General features: G+C 34.9%; 6 protein-coding genes across 6 annotated transcripts; 3 read left to right on the top strand and 3 right to left on the bottom strand.

The window, feature by feature from the left end:
• Positions 1-1,180, bottom strand: LOC131804056 (membrane protein BRI3-like). The gene is made up of 2 exons (XM_059126332.1): positions 967-1,180; positions 1-884 (listed from the first exon to the last, which is right to left on the bottom strand). Exons 1-2 carry the CDS (start codon positions 1,046-1,048, stop codon positions 541-543), a joined length of 426 nt encoding a protein of 141 aa, XP_058982315.1. The 5' UTR covers positions 1,049-1,180; the 3' UTR covers positions 1-540.
• Positions 1,181-2,732: 1,552 nt separating this feature from the next.
• On the top strand, positions 2,733-4,195 carry LOC131804057 (tax1-binding protein 3 homolog). Its single transcript, XM_059126333.1, has 3 exons — positions 2,733-2,892; positions 2,987-3,115; positions 3,189-4,195. The coding sequence occupies exons 1-3, from the start codon at positions 2,839-2,841 to the stop codon at positions 3,375-3,377; spliced, it is 372 nt and encodes a 123-aa protein (XP_058982316.1). The 5' UTR covers positions 2,733-2,838; the 3' UTR covers positions 3,378-4,195.
• Positions 4,196-4,839: 644 nt separating this feature from the next.
• LOC131804055 (translocon-associated protein subunit beta-like) lies at positions 4,840-6,292 on the bottom strand. The gene is made up of 3 exons (XM_059126331.1): positions 6,136-6,292; positions 5,547-5,925; positions 4,840-5,489 (listed from the first exon to the last, which is right to left on the bottom strand). The coding sequence occupies exons 2-3, from the start codon at positions 5,922-5,924 to the stop codon at positions 5,292-5,294; spliced, it is 576 nt and encodes a 191-aa protein (XP_058982314.1). The 5' UTR covers position 5,925; positions 6,136-6,292; the 3' UTR covers positions 4,840-5,291.
• Positions 6,293-7,573: 1,281 nt separating this feature from the next.
• LOC101894557 (DNA repair protein Rev1) lies at positions 7,574-12,337 on the bottom strand. The gene is made up of 4 exons (XM_005185436.4): positions 12,170-12,337; positions 11,139-12,108; positions 10,609-11,083; positions 7,574-10,541 (listed from the first exon to the last, which is right to left on the bottom strand). The coding sequence occupies exons 1-4, from the start codon at positions 12,194-12,196 to the stop codon at positions 8,669-8,671; spliced, it is 3,345 nt and encodes a 1,114-aa protein (XP_005185493.1). The 5' UTR covers positions 12,197-12,337; the 3' UTR covers positions 7,574-8,668.
• Positions 12,338-12,755: 418 nt separating this feature from the next.
• On the top strand, positions 12,756-26,875 carry LOC101894273 (chitooligosaccharidolytic beta-N-acetylglucosaminidase). Its single transcript, XM_005185434.4, has 4 exons — positions 12,756-12,898; positions 20,238-20,462; positions 24,838-25,481; positions 25,549-26,875. Exons 2-4 carry the CDS (start codon positions 20,389-20,391, stop codon positions 26,661-26,663), a joined length of 1,833 nt encoding a protein of 610 aa, XP_005185491.1. The 5' UTR covers positions 12,756-12,898; positions 20,238-20,388; the 3' UTR covers positions 26,664-26,875.
• Positions 12,759-17,395, top strand: LOC105261423 (probable lysine-specific demethylase 4A). The gene is made up of 2 exons (XM_011295020.3): positions 12,759-12,898; positions 15,701-17,395. The coding sequence occupies exon 2, from the start codon at positions 15,790-15,792 to the stop codon at positions 17,275-17,277; it is 1,488 nt and encodes a 495-aa protein (XP_011293322.1). The 5' UTR covers positions 12,759-12,898; positions 15,701-15,789; the 3' UTR covers positions 17,278-17,395.
• Positions 26,876-27,463: the final 588 nt, after the last annotated feature.

Raw genomic sequence — 27,463 nt, forward strand, 5'->3', positions numbered from 1 at the left:
TTGAAAGACAATGTATTTGGGCTTCATATTTATTGTAATTCATTTATCAACATTCATTAATACTAAATGCTTAAAAGGCTAAAAAAAAAAACATTATTAAATGGTTCAGACGTCTTTGGTCAGCAGACATTTATGATGCAAACAAAAAAATAATCGACCAAAAATTTATAATTTTTCATTCGACTGTACCCCAAAAAAATATTTTTATGTATATAATAGATAATATAATAACATAAGAATTTGCTGATAATATTTGGTGTTACCATCGATATTTTTATGCACATAAAAATGTTTGATAAGGATTGCAAGCGACTTTAATATGTAATTAAAATATAAACATGTTAGGATATTTAGAGGCTTTTAAAAAGCCTTTGTATGTCTTTATCGATTGTATTCGATAAATTATTTTTCTTCATAATTGTAAAACATTTAAAGCTTGGTGTAAAAAGGGAGTTATATATTATTTAATAAAAATGCATGGACGTTGTAATATATCCCTGCTATGGATAATGTTAATTAAGTCTATGCAAGTTATATCTTTTAGAATTCCGTTCCACAATTCGAACAGCGCTTGTTCTTCATGGCCAAACAGCATAGAATGCCAACTGGAAAGAAGACAAGGGCACATAGAAGACCCAAACATGGATATGAATCCTCCAAAATCCCAATGCGACAAGCTGGACAGCCACCAACGACAATAATGTTGGGCGTTTGTGTAATAGGAGGCGGTTGTATGACCACACTCACTGGAGTAGTTTCGAATGCTCCATACATTGGCACTTGATATCCCGGCGCCAAGGGCGGAGGAGGAGCTTGTGGCATATAATATTGCTGTTGTGGATTTACACCTTCAGTAATTCCAACATTTGGATTGGTATATTTACCTTCAGAAGAAATAAATTACAAAAACAAAAGTTAACAATGAACTCAACAAAAACAAAAGTTCATTGATTTAAGATTGTTTACCTTGGGATCCTTGCGGAGGAGTGTCTGTAGATGTTTGCATTACCTCCTCGTACGATGGGGGATTTTTCGACGGTTGAGACATTATCTTATTTGCCCTTTTCTATATCAAATAATATTAACAGTTGAAGTAACTACAAAATGAATAATGCGATGAATAAACGAGAAATGCAAGACGAATGCAATTTAATTACTAGATACAAGGGAACTGTAGTTCGGAAATCAGCGCACCTTAAAGAACCATGGTACAATGAAAAGGTAAAGTAGATCTGCCAGCTGATTATAATTTTTTCGAAATGTGACCGAATTCTGCAGAACAGGTAGCGGAGCTTAATTTCATTTTACTCTCTATTAATGGAAGCAACCATGGTACAATGAATTCAAGGTAGGGCAGAACTACCATATGATTTAATTTTTTTTATTTTTCTGGCTTTTCAATAATAAAAAATTGTTCAGAAAATATTCAAATTCGGGTGTTTTCAAAATGCTTATTGCAACGAATGAATCGACAAAATTTACAGTTTTTGTCGCGAAATAAACCATAAGAGATATATAGAACATGATATTGAAAAGAAATTTTAACCATTCATTCAGTTTTCGCGGTTTTAAATTATTTATTCAAAATCAATGCAACAAGTTGTTTGCTTTTTCATTGTTTTGATAGTAATTCTGACATTACAAGCCAAACAGGTAGACCTCTATACTTGCAATTTTTTCAAAGTTGACCTACTCTCTCTTCATTGTACCATGGGAGCAACGTTTTTCAAAACGCAACTGACATATTTGTTGCTCGAAGGAAATTGTCACTTGGCTTCTTTAGCTGTTTTGATATGATGACTTTGGTGAAATCATAACAAAATATTGCAGAGACTGCCAGCACATATCAACCGTGTTCCAGTCACTTTTTTGTGAGTTTGTCAATTTACAGAGCTCGTAGTAAGGCACTGTTTTCAACAATTATGGCTCGATGAAAAGGTTGTATGTCTCTAAGAAAATGTGATCTATAGTCACTAAGAAGAGAACAAAATCGCTAATGTCCTTGTGGAAACCTGAACTTAAAATTTTTGTTAGTATCAAGACAGGTCACTGCAGTGTGAGAGCAAAGACTTGAATGAATGGAACGTCATAGCGACGATAACGATTACTGTAGAATTTGCCAAGATGAAGAAGACATTTTACGTTTTGTTACGTCCACATATCCAATAAAATGTCGGTGTCTCTCTGGCACCGGACATTACGCTTCTATTCTTTTGACATCTGGATATAAAAAATATAATTGTTTTATTTTCATTTTTAGATAAAAACCATGGTAAAATTAAGAAGGTAGTGTAATTTCAAACAAACATTTCAGTTTTCGGCAATTTACCTTTTGATTACATGACTTTACCTTCTTACCGTACCATGGTAAAAACAATTAAAATTCTTACATTGATTTTCCACAGCGTTGCCATATGCAATTTTTTAATGCAGTTTAAATCATTTGGTACATTAACAACGTGGATAATGCACGAATTAATTTGCATTAAGTGACTGTAAATTAAGGCTGCCGTTTGTCTAAGTAATAAGATTACCATTTAGTTGAATATTAATTAAACTGAATAAAATTTTAATTAATTGCATTAAAATCGCTTAACATTGGCTAAAATGTTGTTATCATATCATAACGATTATACTGAAATGTTTCGATCTTCTAGAGCCTACAACTGCGAATTTTAGAACCCTTTTTTATTTTTATTTTTGCTTTGATTTTTATTTTAATCACACATTTCCACTTTGTTTCTTTCTTCTCTTTTTTCGTATACTCTGTGAAATTGCGGTGCGTCGATAGTTCTTTTTATTTTTTCGTTGTAATAAATTAATAAAAACTCAACAAAAATGGCTAAAATGGCATTTCAGCACCAGGCCGGTACGGCCATGGAGTGTTTAAGTGTAAGTTCAAGGGGTTTTCCAAGAAAACAAATATGTTTTTATTGGGTTAGAATCCAATTTTAGTCTTGGCCTGTAATGACGTTTCTTTTTTCAGATTCCCATTACGTTGCACAAGGAGAAAGATTATGACCAAGAGGGAAGAGAAATTTTGAAATGTGGCTTTAAAATTGGGGGAGGTATAGATCAGGATTACAAGAAAAGTCCACAGGGCTATACGGATTATGTATGTCGCAAATAATTTATTCACATACCCAAATCAATTTTATGTGTGTATATTGTTCTATTTGTTTCTTTAGGGTATTTATGTTACTGAGGTCCATGATGGCAGTCCTGCAGCTAGGGCTGGGCTACGTATTCACGATAAAATATTACAATGCAATGGCTATGATTTTACCATGGTCACTCACAAGAAAGCCGTTAGTTATATACGCAAACATCCTGTCTTAAATATGCTGGTGGCACGTAAAGGTGTTACCTCTACATAAAATGCATCCAATGGTCTATGAACAACGAATTGAATAATATCAGTTGTCCATCCTAAAGCAATTATACGAATCTATTCACTTTATTTTTTCCTCTTTACAGAGGTGACTTGATTGATCTCTTTCAAATCGCCTTGCCTTTGTTGATTAAACTCCAAACAACCTTCAGGATCTCTAACTTACCGTGCTCTCTATGATTTTATTACCAAGATTTTATGGTATCATATCTTCCTCAATACTCTTTAATGACCCGTAAATTATTATTTTCATTCGTTTTCATTTTCATCGTAAAATAATAAGCCAATAATATATAAGACGTGGCCAAATTTAATGGAAACTAAGAGTACTTATTGCTATACACAAACAAAAAAACTATCTATTCACTAAGCCCCCAAACTGGTATAATGCATTTATTTACAAAAGTAGTATTATAGAAAATAAAATTGTATTCTCCAAATCATTTCATTCCATTAGACAACATTTATAATCAGCAATTACGTTCTGTAAGACATTCAAAACATTTCCATATGGTATTTTGCAAAGTTTAATAATTAGAAAATAATTGTTCATTATGTTTTTGATTGTAATCACATCAGTATGAGACCTTTTTCACGTATTGCTTTACTACCATCGCCCATAGCTGCATACATTTACAAAATAGTATTTTATGTGATAAACAAATATAAGAATATGTTTTTAACAATAAACAAAATAGATATTTATATAATATTAATTTTAAGAAGTTTTTTTGTTTGTTTTACAACTATTTACCGTAATTAATTCTTTTCAATAATAAAAAGGAATTTATTTGCACATATGTACATTTATTTGGTTTTAATTATTTACATTCTCTAGGCTTTTCATTGATAGAATACCTTCTATAGGTCGTATAGAGATATGTCTTCCATATATATATATGTCCTTCTGTGGGACTTTTTCAGTCAGAAGACTTCTTATTGTTAGTTAATAGATATATGATCTTTAAAAGTAGAAATTCTATAGATGTTTTTAAGATGAAGAATCCTATATATAGGCTTTCTTTTGGTAGATAAATATAGGATATTCCTTGAGTCTTTGGCCTATGTTTTACGAAAAAAAAAAAAAAAAAAAAACAGTTTAATGCGACCTTCGATAGATATTTCATAAATTAAGGAACTTCTATAGGTATTTCAAAGATTGAAGACTTTCTACACGTATGGAATATATAGACGATAAATTAAAGGCCTGCATGATAATTTTAGATGGAAAAAAAAATAAATTTGTAGAAACAACAGGTATTCAAATTAAAGCTAAAATGGCATATTGTTTATTTCGATCGATAATTTTTTTTCGATATCGAGTGAGTGATTGATATATATTCTGGTCTCCCGTAGAATATATATGTATATGCACATTTTATATAGGTTTTGTACTGCAATACCGTTTGTTCAGTTTATTCTACACTTTCCCCACAAACACTTAAGACTCCGTTTTGTTAGGTTTTTATTTTTTTATTAGAAAAATCTCACATTGTTGTTGTATGACAAAATCGAAATGTACGCACGCTATAAATAAAAAAATGTGTGATCATTATCTAAAAGTGCGTTCTTTTAGATGAAGAGTTTTGGTTTAAATGAGCTCGCACAATCAATCAATAGTAACAAATATGATCTTCGTAAAAAACATAACTGTGTGACAACATTTTTCAATAAATCTAAAACGATTTCTTGAGGCTATAACTAAAAAAAACTATTGATTTCTTTGCTTTAACCAAAGGAATCAATGCTCGCACTTTTGCTTTCAAAGATGGGAAAAAGTTTTATCTCAATTATTGCAACCTTTAAGGGCGGAATTTAAATTTTAAAATCATTTGTTTTGTTACAGATGGATAAGAAAATAGTTTCCTAATTTAAAAAAGTATTTCTACAAGATCACTGTTTAATGTTTCTTGTTCTTGCCGTGACGTTCGTATTTGCTCTTGGATGAGTGCCACAAAGCCAAGGGAATGGCCAAAGAGGGCAAAGTCATGATGGCAAAAGCAACCCAATCGAAGAAGTGAGAAGAGAAACGTTTGTTGAATTCACCCAAGTTGACGATACCACCCTCACCAGGTTCGGAGCTGACGGCCAATTGGATCTAAATGGAAATAGGTAATCAATATTTATTCGAAATATTATTGTTGTTTGTCATTACCTTTTCGGCTTCTTCAACGGGTTTGTAGGAAACCTCAGCAGCGGTGAAGTTGAAGTAACCATGGGATTTGGGTCTTACAACAACGACATGTGTATAGTTAGCTTGTGGGGCAAGACGTTCAACGCTGGCAGTGGGTTTGCCACCAACAATTTCGAAGGCTTCAGGATGGAAACCATTATCAACCAATTTGATATTGGTAGCGGCACCATTTCCAACGTTGTAGATAGTGTAACGTACCAACAAATCACTCTTCTCCACCAAGTATTTGTTCAAGATCTGTTTGGAGACCAACAAGCGGGCAGAAGTTTCTTCGTCACCGGCCAAACTTACGCTAGCCACAGCCAACAAGGCAAAGGAAATGAACAAAGCTTTGAACATGCTGTAAAGGCAAATTCGTATAAAATTTATTTAAATGTTTACCACTCAAAATTACGAAAGAAAACAAAAAACTTGTTGACGTGGAGAGTTTTCACCCCACCAGTATTTTGTCAACGAATATTGTGAAGAAATTTTTTATTTCTCTTATATTCATGTTATTTGTTTTATTTTCTTATTTACTATTATATTTGTTTAACTACTGACTACTTACATTTTAATTTTATTTAATAATTTCCTAATTTAAAACAGTCTTGTGTACAACACGACGGCGGCTTTCCAATACAACGTTTCACTTTTCTACAATGTTAACCGACTGAGAATGAGTGTTGTGACGTGTAAACTTCGTTTCTTCTGTCAACTTTCGTGAAACCGTACACAAGCAGATGCTGAATGCTATGAATTCTGCTGACAGCTAGAGATGAGTGAAACAAACAAGGGTAATCGGTATTTATATCATTAAAAATATAAATATTCAATATACGAAACAAAATTTTAGCTTTATTCAAAAACAGAACCGTGTTGGCATGCTTGTTAGGGATACCGTAGTATTTTGATGTTGCAAAATAGTTATGCTCAATCCCATTATTGTTGTTCTTATAAAAACGTTTTGTTTATTAGTGGAGTAACATGGTAATGTTTACCAGGGGTAAGGTAGGGAATACCTAAGCTTCTTCTGTGTTGTTGTTCAACAAACCGAAGCTAGGAGCACATAAATATTTGCTAGTAGAAAGTAATACAAACGTCACCTGGAAAATCATATCTGATAAATAAACACGAATTATTTTAAACCACTAACATTACTTTTTATAAGTCATATTTATGGTCTCACATATATATTACTATGAACAAAACCATGGTAGAATCAAGAAGGTACAGTGATGCAATCATATTTTTGCAATTTTTTCAAAATTATTCTCTTGACAACATCTCATTGTCTAAATTTATATTTATAAATCCATTGTATACACAGAAATCAGAATTGGGAATCTGTTCTTTATTCAGTGAAATTTGACGAGGTACATAAAACTTATGATTACATGACTTTACCTTCTGAGTTCTACCATGCCAAACTCAAAAAATGATTTTTTTTTTAAATAATTTATTGAAAATATTTTTGTTTTTTTTTTTTTAAATATATCTCTGACACTTGTACTACGTACAAAAACAAAGTTGTATGAGGTTGTTGTTCCGTTTGTTGCACAACAATTCTTGCTATTACCTGAATTATTCTACCATGGTGGCAGCCCAATAAATTCTCAAATTAACAAAAAATAAATTGAAAAGAATATATTTGAAGAATATGATCCAAATTTCAGATCAATGATCTCTTTCATGGTAGAATTAAGAAGGTAAAGTCTTTGCAAGAAAAGTGACACTGGCTCAGTGGATACTTTTTTCCAAATACGAAGAAGATCACAAAACCCAAGGGTGTGCCTTTTACAATTTTTAGAAAGAAATTTCTGTGTGAAGATCGCTTTTCATCTTCAGACATTGTAAACGTTTCCAAACGAAGCATCTTATTAATTAACACACATGTTCTATCCCTTATTCCCATCAGATTTTGTCCATGCATACGTACTGGGATGTGCTCCTAATGGGGCTGGCGCTCCTATTTCACACTTTATAAGAGATATAATTATCAAACCGAGTACTGTTGCAAATATTAGCATTTATTTGGAGGCAGTGCACCTATATATTTCAATCATTGCATACAATATGTGTTATTGTTTTCTAATATTTTATACTCCTTTTAAGTAGCAGGCCTTCGTTAATATAATTGTTTAGGCCGTCGCTCTTCGGTCCCTGACATTTTTTTCCTCTGCGTTGACAAAAAAGAAGGAAGGAGAATCCGAAGGGTCCGATGACGATGAATTTTCAGGACCCCATGTCTCAGGAAGAACGGATTTCTGCCTTGGTGGTAAACAAGATGTAATTTTGGTATAAATGGCTGGATGTGTAGTTTCGACTAAATCAGATACTCTCTTTAAGAGTTATGCATATCACACAGAAAGATGGATGGAGTACATTATTAGATCAACTTAAATGATAATTATTTTTACGGGACGCATTTTGGGCGAATCAATTTATATATACCTTCTGGTGTCATAAGGCTTAGGGTATAAATAAATGAAAAACTATTCAAACTCGTTAAAATTGTTGAAAAATGCATATCTTAACGATCTCCGATTGGCGTCGTATAAGAAAACATATGAAAATCTACTTATTTTGGAAAAACCATTTTAAACATTTCGACGTATCAATGTTTCCAAGCGTTGATGCATCTACCTCTAATTTTCAACCATAGTATGTACACACATCAGAATAAATACAAATATAGAAAATGCTTACTTAAACTTTAATTTAACTTCAACTTTACCTTCTTAATTTTACCATGTTATTATCGTTTTTCTGCCGTTTTCTTCCGTATATATTTCTTTGGTTTCAAAAAAATACAAGGCAAAATGAAAGCTTTTGTGTGTATGTCCCTTACAGAACAAAACATTTGCTCCAAACCCCAAGATATTAAATAAACAGGTTGTTAATATCGCCAAAAATATTTCATATCTTACATTTATCACATTTCAATTTTACACTCCTATATATTTCATGCCTTCATAGACGTGGAATATTTCCTCTTGCACTGACTTCAAGACTGACTGAGTGACTGACAGAAAAATAAAAACATTTGCTCCAAACCCAAAGATATTAAATAAACAGGTTGTTAATATCGCTAAAAATATATACTATATCTTACATTTATCACATTTCAATTTTACACCCATATATAATTTCTTGCCTTCATAGACGTGGGACATTTCCTCTTGTACTGATTTCAAGACTGACTTGAACGCTAAATGCCAGGCACAATATTCACTTGAAGATCTTTGTTGATTTATTAAACGTCCAAAGTACAATAATGCCTCATAGAGTTCATCTAACTCTTTGGCCCGGACCAGTTCACATGCATTTGAAGAAATTATATCTATATCACTACTATCAGGTACGTCAGTGCTTTGGAACCAAGCCAATAACTTTTCCAAGCATTTAGGTTGCATAAAAATATTTTCCGAACTTATGTTTTTACCATTATTATTATTGTCGTTGTTGCTTTCAATACATTCTTCAGCTACTACAGATGGAGGAGTCAACGGCCGATAGCTTTGATCGGGATCATTTGCTTGCTTTTGCTGTTGTATTTGCTGTTCTATTTCCATGCGTAAATCTGGAGGCAAAGCCGCTAAAAATTCCGGGTCCACTTCCGTAAGTGGCTCATTAGTTGTTACAGCTGGGGAAGATTTCGATTCCGAAGCAGTTTTATATTGATTAGATTTCAATGCCTGTTTTCTTTCCTGCTTTTGTTTTGCCGCCCTTGATGTGGACGGAAGAAAATCACTTTCATTGAGCAAACTAACATTATTTGATGTTATTTCAGGTTTATCTCTTTTAATCGGAGGCTCTTCATTAATAACTTGTTTTTGGGCTCTGCGATCCCGTAGGATTTCATTCTGTATATCTTGGGGAAGAGCATTAAACACCTCCAGATCGATATCGGAAGGAATTTGAAAATCGTTATTATTTTGGGGTTTTTTCTTCGCTGCAGCATTTTGCAAGAGGCCCATGATGTTGGTTTTTGGTTTAACTTCCTTTGTACTGGCAGTTGCTTTACCTCTGCCTCTCTTAGAAGTTGTGGTCTTTTTTGCTTCTGGACTCTTTTTCACTTCAATAGGCTTCGCTGTGGTTTCTTTACGTTCCGCTTTTGGTTTTTCCTTTATCTTGCTGAACATACTTTTTATGGCATTTTCTTTTGGTTTATTTTCTGCTTCTACGGCGGGTGTCTCATTGGTGGACAAAGCGTTTACTGGTTCTTCAACTGTTTCATTGGCTTTAATTTCCTTTGGTTTGTCCTTTTGTTTCTCTTTGACCTTGGAAAACATATTCATAATCCTATTTTCTTTCGGCTTCTCTTGCTCCGATGTTGGTTCATCTAATTTGGAAAGCTGTATGCCAATTCCCCTTAACTCATGTGGGGGCAAATCCAAAGCTTTCATTGTATTGAGTATATTTCTGGTTATTATGTTCAAATCATTACAATATTCTGAAAGGGATACAGATTTGGTTACATGATCACAAACGCCATGACCCATGAATTTCGAAGTCTCCACTGGAGCCTCTTCGGCACGCACCATTAACTTGAGCGTAATGCATTTTGTTTTCCTTTTTATATTCAGGAGACGCCGGTGTACTTCCTCGCAAAGCTGTTTTAAAAATGTTTCCAATTCATCATAGGTTTTAAAGCGTATTCCATAATTGACTTCGGCCGACACAGATTTTCGTATTTGACCATAAGTTAGTCCACGTTGGTCCTGACCCCTACAGAACTGATATAACGTTTCGCCAAATTTCTTTCCCACCAGTACCTGTATGCGCACCAAAGAAACTTTTTGTAAATCGCCACAAGTTAGCAAGTTGGCATCTTTCAGTGTGTAGGCAGTGCTGCTGCCAACACCTGGTAACTCCTTTATGGGTATATCAGCCATATACGATTCAACATTTTCACTTTGTAAATAGAATTGTCCATCGGGTTTGGCTTTCTTTGTGGCCATACGTGCCTGCAGTCTATAGAGAAAATAATAGGTATTTAATTGAAAATGTTTGCAAAATGAAATATGGCACAAATACCTACTTGTTCGCTCCAACTCCGGCTGAGCAAGGACACTGTGTTTTTTCTTTGATTTCGTCTCGTATGGCCTTCACAAAATCCATAACATCAACTTTAAGTTCCAGCAAAATGTCTGTCAAATCCACAAACATTTCATCACAACTCACAGCCTCAATATTAAGGGTATATTGGGCAATGGTGTTGTAAAGAGTAAAGGCAACTTCTCGGTATCCTTCGAAGTCATATGGTAAGGTCTTCAATTCAGGACACAATTTTAGTGCCTGGCCCACAAACATGCCATTATGTATGCCCTTAGCACGAGCTTCATAAGAAGCTGAAGCAATTTCTGATAATGACATCTTATTCTCAAAACCTCCACGCACCTTATCGGAAAGTATGTTGTTGTGCAAATGTTGTTCGAAACGTTTGGCAAATAATTCCATTTCCACTTTACGATCGGCATTGGGATGAACCGGCACTTCTGCCGCAGCAGATCCTCCTGGAAATCAACGTATAAGAATAAGCTATTTAAATGATAGTCTTTTCGTCAAAACCTTTGGAATGTGTTACAGCAACAGGGAGGCCTCTCAGATGTGGGTTATTCCTTAATCCAACCGACACAAAGAAACAATCCATATCAATGTGCATAATATATGTTTTGCGACTGCCACCATTTAAAGGCTCCACTTCTGGTATATTATTTTCCATTAACTTTTGTTTCAAAAGCATTCTGGCAGGAAATTCTTTATCGGAGCCTTGCTCGCGCAGCTCACTGACATATTGCTTAAATCCTGCGCCCAATGTTGCAATATGATGCAAGCGAGAGTTATTAAAAAATTCAGATAGAAATTTCGGGTCAACCGCTGTACGTGCCACACCAGAAGCATTTGCTTTCGACTTGTTGACATTAGTTGTATTTAATGTCGAATTATGACTGGTTTCCAGGGTATTATTTTGGGCAGTGAAACTTTTTCTAATAGTAGCATTAAATAAATTCAAATCGGCTTCTAGTGAATTTTCGGAGCTATTAATTGTTTCTGATCTATTATGTGCTGTACCGCCGTGGTCTGCGAAGCTCTGATCTGATGCACCCTTACTAGCTGGTATACCAGGATTTGTTATGCTGATATCTGGCTCTTCCTTTTTCTTTTTAATGGCAAAGCTTATTGAAGGTTGCGATGTTTTCTGATTGGTATACAGCAAATATTTAGTATAATCCAAAATCCTCTTTTCTTTCAGGCAATCGACAACCCACTGGGGACTAACAATTTTGCTCGTGTCCATATTTCTTACCTTTACGTCGGGCAAATTTGATGCTATGATAAATGTTGTATGTGAACGTTGATAATGATGATAGGTCCCGCCATGTACCATCATTATACGTTTTAGCTCATCGGATGAGGGGTTCGTGAGGCCATTTACAAATATAGATATGCCATTAAATAGATTGGATTGTCTAAAAGGATCACTAGCCGCACTAAATTGTTCCTCCAATTTAGTGATTTTGGCTTCCATGTAGCCACCCTAAAATAGAAATAGTATTCGTGTATTGTGTTTAGAAATCTATTATTTTTTCAGAACTTGCCCATTCATCGAATCCATTGTTTGCCATCTTTTACGATCGAGTTTTTTATCCAAGATTCTATGGTTCACCGTTCTGATGAAATAAGGGATTTATTAGGGATAGGTGAGTCGACTTCCAATTGATCGACTTCGAGTACTCAAAGTTCTGAAAATCGAATTCAACAATGGACTTGGCTGAAAACCGAGTACTCGACTATTCATAGTCGATTTCAAATTCCTGTTCAACTGTTGTGTCCTGTTTTACTTATGGTCTGTTTCAGAACTGCAAGAATGTAAAAGCTTTTACTACGATAACCAATATTACATTTATGAAATTGTAAAAAATTGCAAAACCATTAGATTCTTGCTGGTTCTTGGAACAGAGTGAGTGGCGGCAATAAATTTCCAATATCCTTAAATAATCGATAAGCCAAGTATCGATTATTTAAGGTGTTCTTCTTTCCTTTAGTGCCCTACATTATAAACCGTGTTTTTGTTTTCATTTTGATCTTTATCGCCCATTTCGCTTAGTTCTTTGTTTCTTTTTCTACGGCGTTAGTATTTTTAACAAGAGCTTTGCTCAGCTCGGAAATAAATTATTTTATAAATAATAAAATATTTTATAAAAATATATTTCGAACGCAAATAACAAACCAAAACTGGATGGAGAGGAGTACCGGGCCACAAATACATTCCCATAAATCCAAGTTTGATGGATTTCTAGTACTATCTGTCTATTAAAGGCGAAAAGGTAAATTCTAATCTAATACTGTTTTGGAATCCAATGTCTTTGTCTTTTATTTACATGTAGTGAAAGGAAATGTGTTTGCTTGTAAGGCAGTTGAAGAAAAAATAATACAACAGAGTTACTAATTACCAAAGTATTAGTTTTGAGAACATTATTTAAGAAAATAGGCATGGTACCATGGAAATATGTGTGCTAACTAAAAAAATCAGCACAATTTAAATTAAATGTAAACAAGTTTCTACAGACAAAGCCAAGAAACAAAACAGTGAGATATCCGTCCGTGTTATAAAAACCCGTGATATAACTTGCGCCTTGCACTTTTTTTGGAGAAATCCATATGAGCATCAAGCAAGGAACTTTGCATTAAAACAAAACTGTTTCTTAATAAAATGAAATGTGTTGCATACATTTAGGCTTACACAGGATATTAAAACATTTACATTCTATATAATTTTTTCTTCCGTGCTGCCTAATTTATACGAACAAGTTAAAAAAACGCGTTATTTAGATTGTCAAACAAACGATACATTTTCGTTGAACACATAATTTTGGTTTCTCTGGTAATTATTATTAAAATGTTAAAACGGTCCTCCATAACAAGTATATATAAAACGGTATAAAACACCAGATACAGCTTAGGAATACCTTTGAAGTACCGGCATATCTGACCGAAGCCAAGAAGTATAGAATTTGGCGAAAAACCGATTTAATATTTAAGACCCCCACAGCCCTAATATGCACTCCATAATAATGATTTTCGGTAAAAGATGTCAGTTACTGCATAGAAATAACAATGCCCAAATTTGATGGGATCGGTTTAAATTTGGGTATAGCTGCATATCTATCTTTGTCCGATTTCAAGTTTATATCAGCCCAAAGAGAATACATTTGGACACATACGAACGAATTTAACCAAGGTTCATATATAGTTTAAGCTCCCACGTGTATGATTCATCCGATTTGATATCTAATTCCCCCAAAGCCACAACATGCGCTTCAAAATAATGATTTTGGTACAAGATATTAAATACAGCCTACAAATATCTTTGCGAAATTTTGTTGAGATCGGTTTAATTATCAAGCGCTTGCTTGAGGTGATCCACACTTTCGTATTTTTAGTGTCAACCTTGCATTCCAAAATGCTCCGTACACAATAGTCCAATGGATTGGTATCCGGAGATTTTGGTGGCCATTGTGCACTGGAAATGAAGCGAGGAACCTCATTTTTTAACCATTCTTGGGTGGCGCGTGCTGAGTGCGATGGTGAAGAGTCCTTTTGGAATGGGCCTGCGGCCAAAATCGTTGCGTGCCCAAGGCTTTAACACACCCTCCAGAATATTTTCGCGAAAATATTCGGCATTTATTCTGATGCCACGGTCAATTAATACGAGCGGAGGGCGACCATCTTTGGCAAGTAAACACGATCATTTTGTTTGTTTACAAACTGCTGGACAACGAGTGTTTTTTCATCGGAGAAAACCAAATTTAGCAGTTCACCATATTCGGCCAAGTGAAGCAACTCTTTAGCTCTTTTGAGTCTATTTTCTTTCCGTTGCGCTGTAAGTTCTTGCACTTTTTGGAATTTTAATGGCTTTACCCCAAGCGATATGTTCAGCTCACGAGATATTTTTCGCCACTGCGACGCAGGTTTCGATCAAGTCGCTTCTTTACTTTTCGAACCCTTTCTGCTGATGTTGCTGTTTTCTTCCGTCCTCTTCCTTGACGTCGGGCTACGCTACCAGTATCACCGTAACGATATTGATATGTTGATATAAAACAGAAGTTGAAGTTGACAACATTGGAGAACAAAGACATTATAGAATTCGACTACTGAACAGGTCATTTTGCGTACATTTTGAAGGAGAAAATTTTAATTTTTAATTTTGAAAGTTGGATGTTGTCAATTAAATATTATTAAATAATATGTTAGTATGAAATTACCTTATATCATTTAGTAGTATATAAGTAGTATGCAACTATTCAACTTCCCCAATATGGTAAAATGTTTTGTACGTCCGTATTTCCCAAGTACCACAGATTTATATCTTAAATAAATACAAATTATAACGTTGTGTAAACTGTTTACTTTTAAAATTATTCCATTTTTGATATTCTCCAATTACAAACATTCACTTTTTTTGTTTTATTGGTATCTATTTTTAAAAGAACTTAAAAAAAGAACAAGTGTGCTTGACATATTTCGCTAACATTCATTCATTACATATATATGTATAATTTATGTAGTTCTGAAATAAAAACATATGTTTTAATTATGTGGTGAAAAAAGTTAATTGAGACATTTCGACATTTGAAGAATCTATTATATGTTTATTTATATCTCCTGTACATGACCATATAAGACAATGAAATCAGGTTTAATGTAAACGTTAGGCGAATACATGGGTAGGAAAATTTAGTTGTTTTTCACCCAAAAGTTATGGACAATTTTAATCACTTAATTTGATTCGTCCATCATGCAAAATTGTTGTTTTCTTTTCTTGCAGAATGTTTTCAATCATCTGTAAAAATTATAGGTTTTCATTCTTGCCCATGCTACGTTTCGTTAGGTTCGAGTCTAGGGCCATAATATGTAAATGAAATTTTCAATGTAAAACTGTTCACATCTAGTTGTCTGCATGAGAATATTTAAAATATGTATTTGTCTTATTTGTTTACTTAAACTACTGCCAGATCGTATTTCAATGATATGTTGTTATATTTTTAAATGTTTTTCTGTCAGTTTTATTTTAATTTTAGAAATAAAAGTCCCCTAATTTCTTTTAATTTTCGCCCCTTTGTTAACAGAAATTACAACTTGATATACAACGCTGCAAATAAAATCATAAAACCAATAAAGTTGATTGAGAGAAAAGTAACAACAAATTGATTACAAAATGTCCAGCAGTTCAGAGGATGGATGTCGAAAGAAAATTCCTCGCATAATGACATTTCGTCCCAGCTACGAAGAGTTTAAAAACTTTTCGGCATACATTGATTACATAGAATCGAGGGGTGCACACTTGGGTGGCATTGCAAAGATAATACCTCCGCCAGAATGGAAACCAAGATCAGAGGGCTATGATATTGATAACATCAATATGACCATACCGGCGCCAATTTCTCAAGTTGTGTCGGGCAAACAAGGTGAATACCAACAGATCAATGTCTTGAAAAAGTCCATGACATTACGCCAGTTTAAAGAACTGGCCGAATCAGAGCGACATCAAACACCAAAACATTTTGACTATGATGATCTCGAAAGGAAATATTGGAAAAATGTAACATACATAGCACCCATGTATGCGGCAGATGTTAAGGGATCGCTAAGCGACCCAGATCTCGATGTATGGAATATTGATCGTTTAGAGACGATATTGGACTATGTTAATAAAGATTATGGCATAGAGATTGATGGAGTTAATACGGCGTATTTATATTTTGGCATGTGGAAAAGTTCATTTGCATGGCACACCGAAGATATGGATCTCTATTCAATAAATTATCTTCATTTTGGGGCGCCCAAAACTTGGTATGCCATACCGCCGGCATATGGCCGACAGTTGGAAAAGTTGGCCAATCGAATTTTCTATGAAAACTATCAGAACTGTAATGCCCATTTGAGACATAAAATGACTTTAATCAGTCCGCAGGTGTTGAAACAAAATAAGATTCCCTACAATCGCATTACCCAAGAGGCCGGTGAAATTATGATAACATTTCCATATGGCTATCATGCTGGATTCAACCATGGCTTCAATGGTGCGGAGTCTACAAACTTTGCCTCCAAACGCTGGATAGAATATGGCAAAAGAGCCTCCATATGCCACTGCCGCAAGGATATGGTTAAAATTTCAATGGAGACCTTTGTCAAACGTTTTCAACCAGAACGTTATGATAATTGGCTGAGAGGAGTAGATTATGGCTGTCATCCAGAGGAGCCAGAAAAACTTTGCCCTGCCCCACCACCCACCATCAATAAGTATACATATTTGAAGAGAAAATCCTCCGAGTGCTCAGAAAGTTCTCAACAAAAACGAGGCTGTTCACTGGCATTGCGAGATGATGCAACGGCAAATAATCTCGAATTAGAAAACACACCAGCCAATGTGAACAGTGGTAGCATACCACTGGAACAGCTTTTTTCGAAAAAAGTACCCACATTAAAGTTACATAAAATTGATATAGATTCCAAAGACTCGCCACTAAGTGGAATGCCAAGGTGTGTAGACTACAATGCTACGGCCGCTGTACAAATTCAGCGCATATGGAATGAACTGCCATGTCCAACACCGGGAAAAAATCTTCTCACCAATGGTATTATTAAGAATACCAAGCGTATGCGTTTTCAAACCAAAACCATTCTATTGGATGATGAAGATTGAGACAAGGGGTTTTTGTTTATTGTTTTTTTTTTTTTATTTTTTAGAATTAAATGTTCTTTTTGTAATTTGAAGAACTTTATTTTGATATATTATTAAAATAAACGTTTAAAATAGGAAATTGCGTTGTTTTCAATCAACTCCTCTTGTATAGAAGTCGTGAGAAATTAATTTAATTTAATACTGTCTGGTCTGTTTATAAACCCCTCCATTCAAGTTAGATATGTTTAATACGAGTTCATATACGCAGTGGTTGGTATCTACTGTGAAGATCAAATAACCAATTTGGAAAATGTGACTAAAAATTCTATTTGAAGGTACCATTACAGGGTGAGATGAAAAAACTGCAACCAACTTGCTTTTATTTTTAAGCCCCTCGTCCGACAGCTGTTAAAAATATTCCAGTGACAGCTAATTATATTGTTTACAAGCGTACAAAAGCATTTTGGTGAGAAATTTCCAGAAAAAAAATTATTCGCGATTGAATTCAAGCGTGGTAGTGTGATTTCTTTATATTTGGCTGGAAAACCACAAGTGGCTATCGTTAGAGCACTCTAGCATTTAAATGTGAATAAATCTTTTGTGTCTCGTACCATCGCTCGTGCCCGTAATACTGGTAGCGTAGCCCGACGACAAGGAAGTGGACAGAAGAAAACAGCAACATCAGCAGAAATGGTTCGAAAAGTAAAGAAGCGACTTGATCGAAACTCGCTTCGCAGTGGCCGAAAAATGACTCGTGAGCTGAACATATCGCAATTCTCCATTCGCCACTCGGGGTAAAGCCATTGAAATTCCAAAAATTGCATGAACTTACAGCGCAACAGAAAGAAAATAAACTCAAAAGAGCTAAAGAGTTGCTTCGCTTGGCCGAAAGTGGTGAACTGCCGAATTTGGTTTTCTCCTATGAGAAAACATTCGTTGTCCAGCAGTTTGTAAACAAACAAATTGATCGTCTTTACTTGCCAAAGAGGTCTGCTCAAAATGTGCACCTTCGGTTGGCCACCAGAACTCAAGCATCGGCCATGGTGATGGTGTGGGCCGCCATAACGGCAAACGGTCGCTCTCCGCGCGTATTAATCGATCGTGGCATCAGAATAAATGTCGAATATTATAACGAAAATATTCTGGAGGGTGTATTAAAGCCTTGGACACGCAAACATTTTGGCCGCAGACCTGGGACATTCCAACAGACTCAGCACGCGCCACCCAAAAATGGTTACAAAATGAAGTTTCTCGCTTCAGTTCCAGCTCACAATTGCCTCTGTATACCAATCCTTTGGACTATTGTGTATGGAGTATTTTGGAAAGCAAGGTTGGCACTAAAAAATACCAAAGTGTCGATCACCTCAAGCAAGCGCTTCGTCAGGAATGGGCCAAAACATTCGGGCAACGTCAAAAACACCTTTAATCTGTCGGTACAGTTATGTGGGGGCCATACTAAAACGTGGACCTATGTAGCTCATTTTTAATACAAAATGTTCTGGGGATCTGTAACACATTTAAATAAATTATCAATCTACTATATTCTATTCGGAAGCTGAAGATGAACTACTGACATGCCTACATCTACATACAATGTTTGTGGTCTAATAAATTTATTTCGAAAATCTACAAACTTAATATATAATGATGAAGTATATAAAAATGACTTTCAGAATTGGATCAAATATTGAACATCTCAATTAATTTATTTGGCAAATTTGATATTTACAAAGAAAAGCGGAATCGGTCTGCCAATAAGACATCAACCCAAAATTTGAAAAAAGTAATTATATGCAAAGTCAGAGCATAATGGTGTGCCAAAGCTTAAACTAACTGCGATGGTATCCACATCAGTCCTCCACTATTTCTGGTACCGGCACCTCATAAAAATCATGGTTATAAGTTGAGGATGTATATCTGCCAGCAACCCCATTGATACATTTTTACTTTTTTCGTTTTATGCCGTTTTGAGCAGTACTCTGGATTTTTCTGTGATTCAACAATTTAGCCCTGAAGTATGCAACCTTCTGATGTTGGACAAGCTGTATAATATAATTTTGCTTATGGCTTGTATATCCTCGAGGACTTTTTTGTACAATATATAACTTTGTAGGATGATTTCCCCGATTTATTCTGCATCCGTACTTGTAATCATGATCAATTTTAAAATTTGTTCGACTTCAAATTTCATATAATTATTCATGGCAATATTTATTTGATATATAACGGAAGAAGACATTTAAACAAGACAGCAAGAATGGATCTACTTTGCGGGCAGCGTATCCTCTGCTCGCTACAAACATGACAAGGAAATTCTATAAAATTCTCATGTTTGCAACATGCTCTCCTTAAACCAACAAAACAGACATTACGCTGCTAATAGCTTATGGTTTATATATTCTCCATACCATATTAACCCTCGTTGGAGATCGGTCTTAAAATCCGAACTATTGTGCTCCAGTAGTTCTTCTCATGGTAAATTTGTAGCTTCTGGCTACTAGACATACGGACAGGTTCTTTCCTGCTTCTTTAAATACCCTCACAATGTTCACTGTAAAACATTTATTTTTTAAAAAAAGTGGCAAAAAGAAATTTAATTAAAATCTCATGTCTGCAATTTTGTTATCTTTAAATAAATAAAAAAACATTGAGAAGTGTTTCATTTCAAAAAATGCAAAAAAAAAAAAAAAGCAGAAAAGAGTAAGAAGCACGGGGAGAAAATTAAAAAGAAATAAAAATACATTGTTATAAAAACGTTAACAACCAGGCAGTCTTGTTAAGAGTATCTCTTAAGTTGGCTGGTTGGTAGCTGTTGATGGTATCTCCTTATGTGCCAATACAAAACAATTCACAAAACAAACAACGAATGGAAGAAGAAGAAAAAATAAACGAAAAAACAAAAAAGAAAACATATTCATGTCTAAAAATAATTGTTGTATTTTTAAGCTTTGATTTTACTTTGTTTGGTTTTTGTATTTCAGTCGTGTGCTGGCATTGTTTACGGCCGCCAGTATCTTTCTACAGCCTTGCCCAAGTGCCTGCGTCAACAATACAAGTGAACAATAATAACAATAACAACACGGACAACGAAGTAGTCTAGGCCCAACACCATATCCTCTGTGGTCGACAACAATGAAAGTGTTATTAACGCTATCAAGCCTATTGCTGGCATTAAATTTTGGCATTTCATCAGGATCACCCGAAGAGTAAGTATGATAATGAGAAAACAAATCAACGTTATTAGTTTTCTGGCCGATTAAGAAATTCTAAAAACTATTAGCCAAAACGTTTGTGTGTGCTTGAAATATGTTATCTCTGTGTGTGCGCGCATAAAGTAGCTGGCTGACCTTTCGCAACTAATTAGTTTTAAGTATTGATTTATTATTTTTGTAATCCCTTGATAGCCAAGTGCAATGTCATTGACCGACCGTATGTGCGTTTGAAATTTCAAGTGAAACTAGTCGACAAACTGCAAAAATCCAATGCATTTAAATTTGTCTAATGCAATTGCATATTTATTCAGTTTAGTTAAAACCATTACAGGTTTCGAGTTACTTTCCAGAGTATTTTTTCCAGTGAAAATGTTACTCCGTTTCTTTGATTTGTACAAAAATTTGATACTGTGGCTTTTATCTTCTCCGTAAGTCATTGAATTAATTACTTCACCCACACATGAATGTGTTAACATCTCCATAAAATGTTAATTCATTGATTTCGTTGAAAGCAAAACAACTCATTTCATATTATGGCCATATCATAAGATTTGTTTAGCAGATCAATGTTTATATTCTCTACCAGTTTTTTTTTTGTTTTCTTGACGAGAAACATAAAGTGAATGTATGTATGTATGTACATACAAACGTTTGTACTTTCTCTTTATGGTGTTTGAAGTGTTTAAATAATAATGCATGGTGTAGGTGGGGAAACAGAATATTCTGAACACTTAACACAAAGCATGCGCAGCAGTCATTTGACAAGTTCATTTGTGTCAACATGAATGTGGAGGTCAATGCCTTTAAATATTGAAATAAAAAGGTTTCACATTAAAACCAAATTTCTTAAAAGCGGTGTTTCCTTTAACGTGAGGGGATTTTTAAAATGCTAAAATAATCAAAAATTAGAGGTAATTTGACAAAGGGACCCATCAAAACTATATAACCCAAATCAATGCTGAACTTTTAGTACTTTTCACCATGAGGTAAAGAAAACCTTAACAGATATAAAAATCTGGATTCAATAGTTTTTCCATTTTTAAACGAAAATATCAGTGAATTAGTTTTGAGAATGTTAAGTTCCTCCAAATACCGTTGTATGGGCGTTACATCAAATCGTTGAGAAAGAGACAATTTTCCGCCAAAAGATACAAGTTTCAAATATCAAATTTGATATATTTTCGTGGAAAATGTGACAAATGTGCCGCTACAAGGGGTCTACAGGATACCGCAGTCCAATGTAAACTATGTTCTGCCACTGAAGATAGAACCGATTACGAACAACAAATTCCGAATTTGTAAGAAATCCGGCAAAAAATATTGCTAATATTTTCAAATTATCGAATATTCTAAGCTACGGTTAAATAGAGGGATATAGGAGGTAGAACATAACTCTCTTGTACTCCAAGTACCAAATTTAAAAAAATTCTGTAAAAAAACTAAGGCTAAAATCATCGAAATACTAAAAATCGGGAGGTACTGATGTACAGGGTGAGATGAAAAACTGCAGCCAACTTCAGACTGCTGTAATTTCTAAGCCACCAGTCCGAAGGCTGTTAAAATTATCCCAGTGATAGCTCATTATATTGTTTAGATACGTACGAAAGCATTTTGGTGAGAAATTTCCAGAAAAAAAAAAAAAAAATACCACAGTGCAATATTCGGGCAGTGTGTGATGGTTTCATTGGCGTTTGACTTTGTTTCAGTTTTTTTTATCTCACCCTGTATGTAAACCTGTTATAATGTGGACAGATGTACTTCGTTTTTAATACCATTTATCCTAGACATAACCTGCAAGAATCTACTAGTTTTGCTATTTTCTTCGATATCGTAAAGGAAAAATCGGTTATTGGAGTAAAACGTTTTACATTCTTGCAGTTCTGGAACAGACCAACTACTGCTCTGTTCAAGTACCTGCAAAAAATCTACTACTTTGCAATTTTCTTCGATATTATTAAGGGAAAATTGGATATATTAGTAAACACTTTTACATGTTTGCATTTCAGAAACAGACCAAATGCAAACTATTATGTCATATATAAAAGCTCCACGTCAAAAAATCGAGAATTTAATACTCGTCATATACACATATATTTCATTGGATCTCCGACGGAGTATTGCCAAAATTTTCGAAAAACTTCTTTCAGTAAAACTACTATGAACACGTGGTAAGAAATTTGTAAATCCATGAAATCGGTCGTTCAAGTTGTATCGGGGGGACACCGACGTAGACAAGTGGCTGCATGGTCCATCTTTTCGTTTATGTATTTTTGTATGAATAATCTTTGCATAGGTAAGTTGTTTAGTCCAAAGACGAACTCTACTGAAATTAGTGGTAATCGGTTCCGATTTGGATTTATCAAAAGCACAATATTTGAACAAATGAAAAAAAAAATACTACATGCGATCAAATTTAGCCTTGAAAAGAGTATAATATGCACCCTCTTGTAATGATATTTGCTACGAAAGGTCAAATACGACAGAGCACGGTTTAGTTGAGCACGATTCAGATTAAGATATAGCTTTCATAAATTAATTACATCCAATTTTAAATTTAAACCGCAACAGATCCGAACATAAATGGCATAATTTAGGTCGTACACAATAGATAAAGAACAATCGTTTGCTGTTAAATCGTGAAGTTATGTTTATAATGTATCAGATCCCATAATAATATTTATAATTTAAAAAAAATACAATAACAAAAAAATACTATAGATAAAATATCAATAATAAATTAGATTGAAAAACACTTGGAATTTAAATAAGTGTTATTGTCATAGTTAAGATAAGAGTTTATTCATATACATTTCATTTAAAAAATAAAACTTTCCAAAAGTCTTTAGGTCAAATTCCATGCAGAGATAATTTGTTGTTTAAAGGGAAAATAATCTAAACGAAATAGACACATTATTCGATCAGTCGAATTCCTTGAACATTTCAACGTTCTAAATTCCAAAAAAAAAAGTAAATTATATTTACATCAATAAATGATTGAATTTGCTATTATGTTAAATTAGCAATACCTCACTGAACCAATTTTTTTATTTAATATTATTTTCTTTCAATCATGTAATCTCTTGTCGCCTAGAAGTATGCTTTGAATCTTTGCTTTCAGACAAATGCCTGCTCGATCAATAATGCGTTACATTTTTAAGAAGAGCGGAAAGTATTCAATTTGTGACAAAAATTCCATTGTTTTCTAGTTGTACCAACAAACTATATTGTGTTCTTATTTTTTAATCTAGTTCTAACTCCAAGTTCGCGTTATAAGAAGTTAAGTGTATGACCATTGACTTAATGGGGGAATATTTTTATACTTCTCGCATTGACATAAATATATGTGTTTATATTCTAGCTGTCTGTGAATGCTGCATTTTTAAAACGAGCATAAATTTTAAGATTTTTGCCACTTTTTTTCTAGAGACCAGTAAAATTTGTAGAACAAAAATGACAATCAGTAGCGTTCTGTTTAAAATAATGGTCGGATTGACTGCTTCTTGATGGCTGATATGTTGATTCTGAAGAATTGTTGTTTTTGTTGTAGCAGCTCATACAGCTGTGTTCGTTTTGTTTCTATTTTCTGACTCCATTCAATCGGGTTCTGCCTCTAAGACCAGTCTCAAAAAGGATGCAACCTGTATGGGTTGTGTCTATAACGAGACTGGAGTTAGGTGAGTAGGCTTGGTTGGACAGGAATTTAGGTGGCTGCACCATCCGGATCGTAATTGAGTCAAAACTACTCGGGTTTGTCGGGCAGCTCTCGTTCTTCAGCTGCGACAGCAGCTCTATATCCTTCAATGACTTCTGCGACCGCATTAGAGTGAATACTGTTCAGTCCCGCTTGATAGGCCTGTTGATCTAGAGGCTCTCTCTTATACCTCTGCACCTCTCTCTCTCTAGCTCATGAAGGTCTTTTCTTACGTGCCTGGGCGGAGGTTGCCTATCCACAAGATTGTGATTCGGATGGCTTTGTCTATAACACCCAAGCAGGTATTGCATTGACAGCATTTTGTTATACTGTCGCACCGGTAAGAGCTTCGCCTCCTCATGATCGATAGGTGTCATGAGGAGGTACCCTGTTGCGGTTCTAAAGGCTTCATTCTGGCAGGACTGACTATTTTTCCACTGCGTAGCACTAACGTTGGCGGATCACACCGGAGTCGCATAGTTTATCAACTGACGAACTGTTGATTATGTTGATACAAATAGATCGTTTTATCATAAAAAATGTACCATAGAATGCTATAACCGTTTCTTTGCTCACTCCTCGATGTTCATTATTATTATTAGATTAGTATCCATTATATTTTCATCTCATAATATTCCCTTTGATTTAATTTATATTTATCTTTTTTTTCTTTTGTAGCTTAGTTTACGGCTATGTCTGCCGCCAAGGGAAATGCCTGAAAGAAGAATTATCCAAAGAGAACTGGAATACAGCCATCAGTTTGCCGGTGTGTCGAATGTTTTGCGGCGACACAATCGGTACACTTTGGCCAAAACCAAGTGGCCTCGTAGATATGGAAAATGTGCTGTTGCACATCAACAAGGATACGATTGAATTTAATGTGCCTTCATATACCAAACAGGCTAAGCATTGGGATGCTAATCGGGAACGTTTTATGGATATATTGGATAATAAAGTACCGAATCATGATGTGTTACGAAAACAAGGACACCCGGTGAAAATAACCATTGAATTGGATGAAAAGAATAGGGCAAATGAGGAAGTGCCACGTTTGACATTGGACACGGATGAAAGTTATAAATTGAACATCATGACGACGGGAGAGAAGAAAGTTGAGGTGAAAATTACGGCACAGAATTACTTTGGAGCCCGTCATGCTTTCGAGACCCTGAGTCAGTTGATTGTCTACGATGACATAAGACGTGAAATGCAAATGTTGGCAAAGGCCTCCATCGAAGATGGTCCGGCATTTAAATGGCGTGGTTTGCTGTTGGATACTTCACGCAACTTCTATTCCACCAAGGCCATTAAAAGAACGTTGGGTAAGTAAGAAGAAAATTAAAAATGTTTGGAATATTATTAAAAACGTGTTTTATTTATTTTTCGTAGATGCCATGGCCATGGTAAAACTCAACACATTCCATTGGCACATTACCGACTCCCATAGCTTCCCCTTAGAAGTGAAAGCCCGTCCAGAATTGTATAAATTAGGTGCCTATTCACCGCGCAAGGTGTACACCCATCAAGACATTGAAGATATTGTGGAATATGGCCGTGTTCGTGGTATTCGCGTTATGCCCGAATTTGATGCCCCAGCTCATGTGGGTGAGGGTTGGCAGCATAAAAATATGACAGCCTGCTTTAATGCCCAACCCTGGAAAGATTATTGTGTAGAGCCACCATGCGGTCAATTGGATCCCACTGTAGATGAAATGTATTCTGTTTTGGAAGATATTTATCGAGAAATGTTTGATCTTTTCAAGCCTGATGTATTCCACATGGGAGGCGACGAGGTTTCTGTCAACTGTTGGAATAGCAGTGAACAAATCCGTAATTGGATGACCTCGAAACAAGGTTGGGGTTTGCAGGAAAGTGATTTTATACGTTTATGGGGATATTTTCAAACACATGCCTTGGAACGTGTCGATAAAGTCGCCGGGGAGAAAGTACCCATAACCTTGTGGACCAGTCATTTAACCGATGTCCCCTATTTGGATGATTATTTGGATAAAGAACGTTATATCATACAAATCTGGACCACAGGTATGGATCCCAAAGTCACTGACATCTTGAAAAGAGGTTTCCGTGTCATTGTGTCAAATTACGATGCCCTTTACTTTGATTGTGGCGGTGCCGGATGGGTTACGGATGGCAACAATTGGTGTTCTCCCTACATTGGCTGGCAAAAGGTCTATGAAAATCGCATGGAAAACATTTCCGGAGATTATGTACCATTAGTTATGGGAGCCGAGGCTGCTATTTGGTCCGAACAAATCGATGAGCATACCTTGGATCAACGTTTTTGGCCACGTGCCAGTGCTTTGGCTGAACGTTTGTGGTCCAATAGCAAGGATACATGGCGCCAGGCTGAGCCCCGTATGCTGGTACATCGTGAACGTTTGGTGGAGAACGGCATTGCGGCGGAAGCTTTACAACCTGAATGGTGTTTGCAGAATCAAAACGAATGTCCCATTGATGCCTATACGAGCCTCAAGAGAGCATAAATAGACGAAGGTGGAAACGTTTTGAGCTAATCAAATTTCTAGTATTCTTTATATTGTTTACAATATTAATGATGTCGGTCCTTATTGCGATTGGAAGACTATGTACATGGAAACGAAAAATTATTCACGCAACATCTGTAGAATTAATGCAGATATCAGTTATTTAAAATTGTTTGAAAGAAAAAATAAAAACAAAATTTGAATTATTTAAATCATCCATAAATCATATGAAAATACTTTGGGATGCTAAGTCCTCCTAGGTTGAATGTTATCAAGAGACTTTCTATAAACAGTAAAAAACCTAAAAGGCGTCTAAAGTTTGTATATTTTATGTAAACGGGAGACCCATATATTTTCAGTAGAAATAATTGTTCTTACAGATTATCTAAAAATGAAAGACATTCTGAAGAAAGAAGACCTTTAAATTTATTTACATCTAAAAATCCTATCAGAGGAATAATTGTGGATATTTAAAAAAAAAATTCCAGCACTGCCGAGAATAGCTCCATCTAAAATGAGGAATACTTTTTTAGGCACAATCAGACCTTAAAACTTGGATTTTTCAAAGAATATTTTTTTAATCACAATCAGACCTATAAACGTGGATCTTTTAAAGAATAACTGTTCAATCACCGTCAGAGCTATACAGGGTGAAGTGAAAAAACTGCAACCAAGTGCAACTGCCGTCATTTCTAAACCATTCGTCCGACAGCTGTTAAAATTTTTCCAGTGACAGCTCATTATATTGTTTACAAGCGTAAAAAAGCATTTTGTTGAGAATTTTCCAGCAAAAAAGTGAT

This window comes from Musca domestica, unplaced genomic scaffold (genome assembly GCF_030504385.1).
Source record: "Musca domestica strain aabys unplaced genomic scaffold, Musca_domestica.polishedcontigs.V.1.1 38, whole genome shotgun sequence".
NCBI lineage: Eukaryota > Metazoa > Arthropoda > Insecta > Diptera > Muscidae > Musca > Musca domestica.

Excerpts from the sequence above, each read along its gene's own strand:
- LOC131804056 (XM_059126332.1), bottom strand. The coding sequence starts at position 1,048 with ATGTCTCAACCGTCGAAAAATCCCCCATCGTACGAGGAGGTAATGCAA. Across the intron at positions 885-966 it reads TCCTCCGCAAGGATCCCAAG|GTAAATATACCAATCCAAAT; the intron begins GTAAACAATCTT and ends TTTCTTCTGAAG.
- LOC131804057 (XM_059126333.1), top strand. The coding sequence starts at position 2,839 with ATGGCTAAAATGGCATTTCAGCACCAGGCCGGTACGGCCATGGAGTGT. Across the intron at positions 2,893-2,986 it reads CGGCCATGGAGTGTTTAAGT|ATTCCCATTACGTTGCACAA; the intron begins GTAAGTTCAAGG and ends TTCTTTTTTCAG. Across the intron at positions 3,116-3,188 it reads CACAGGGCTATACGGATTAT|GGTATTTATGTTACTGAGGT; the intron begins GTATGTCGCAAA and ends TTGTTTCTTTAG.
- LOC131804055 (XM_059126331.1), bottom strand. The coding sequence starts at position 5,924 with ATGTTCAAAGCTTTGTTCATTTCCTTTGCCTTGTTGGCTGTGGCTAGC. Across the intron at positions 5,490-5,546 it reads CCGTTGAAGAAGCCGAAAAG|ATCCAATTGGCCGTCAGCTC; the intron begins GTAATGACAAAC and ends ATTTCCATTTAG.
- LOC101894557 (XM_005185436.4), bottom strand. The coding sequence starts at position 12,196 with ATGGCAAACAATGGATTCGATGAATGG. Across the intron at positions 11,084-11,138 it reads TGCTGTAACACATTCCAAAG|GAGGATCTGCTGCGGCAGAA; the intron begins GTTTTGACGAAA and ends GTTGATTTCCAG. Across the intron at positions 10,542-10,608 it reads GCCGGAGTTGGAGCGAACAA|ACTGCAGGCACGTATGGCCA; the intron begins GTAGGTATTTGT and ends TTTTCTCTATAG.
- LOC105261423 (XM_011295020.3), top strand. The coding sequence starts at position 15,790 with ATGTCCAGCAGTTCAGAGGATGGATGTCGAAAGAAAATTCCTCGCATA.
- LOC101894273 (XM_005185434.4), top strand. The coding sequence starts at position 20,389 with ATGAAAGTGTTATTAACGCTATCAAGCCTATTGCTGGCATTAAATTTT. Across the intron at positions 20,463-24,837 it reads TCATCAGGATCACCCGAAGA|CTTAGTTTACGGCTATGTCT; the intron begins GTAAGTATGATA and ends TTTCTTTTGTAG. Across the intron at positions 25,482-25,548 it reads GGCCATTAAAAGAACGTTGG|ATGCCATGGCCATGGTAAAA; the intron begins GTAAGTAAGAAG and ends TATTTTTCGTAG.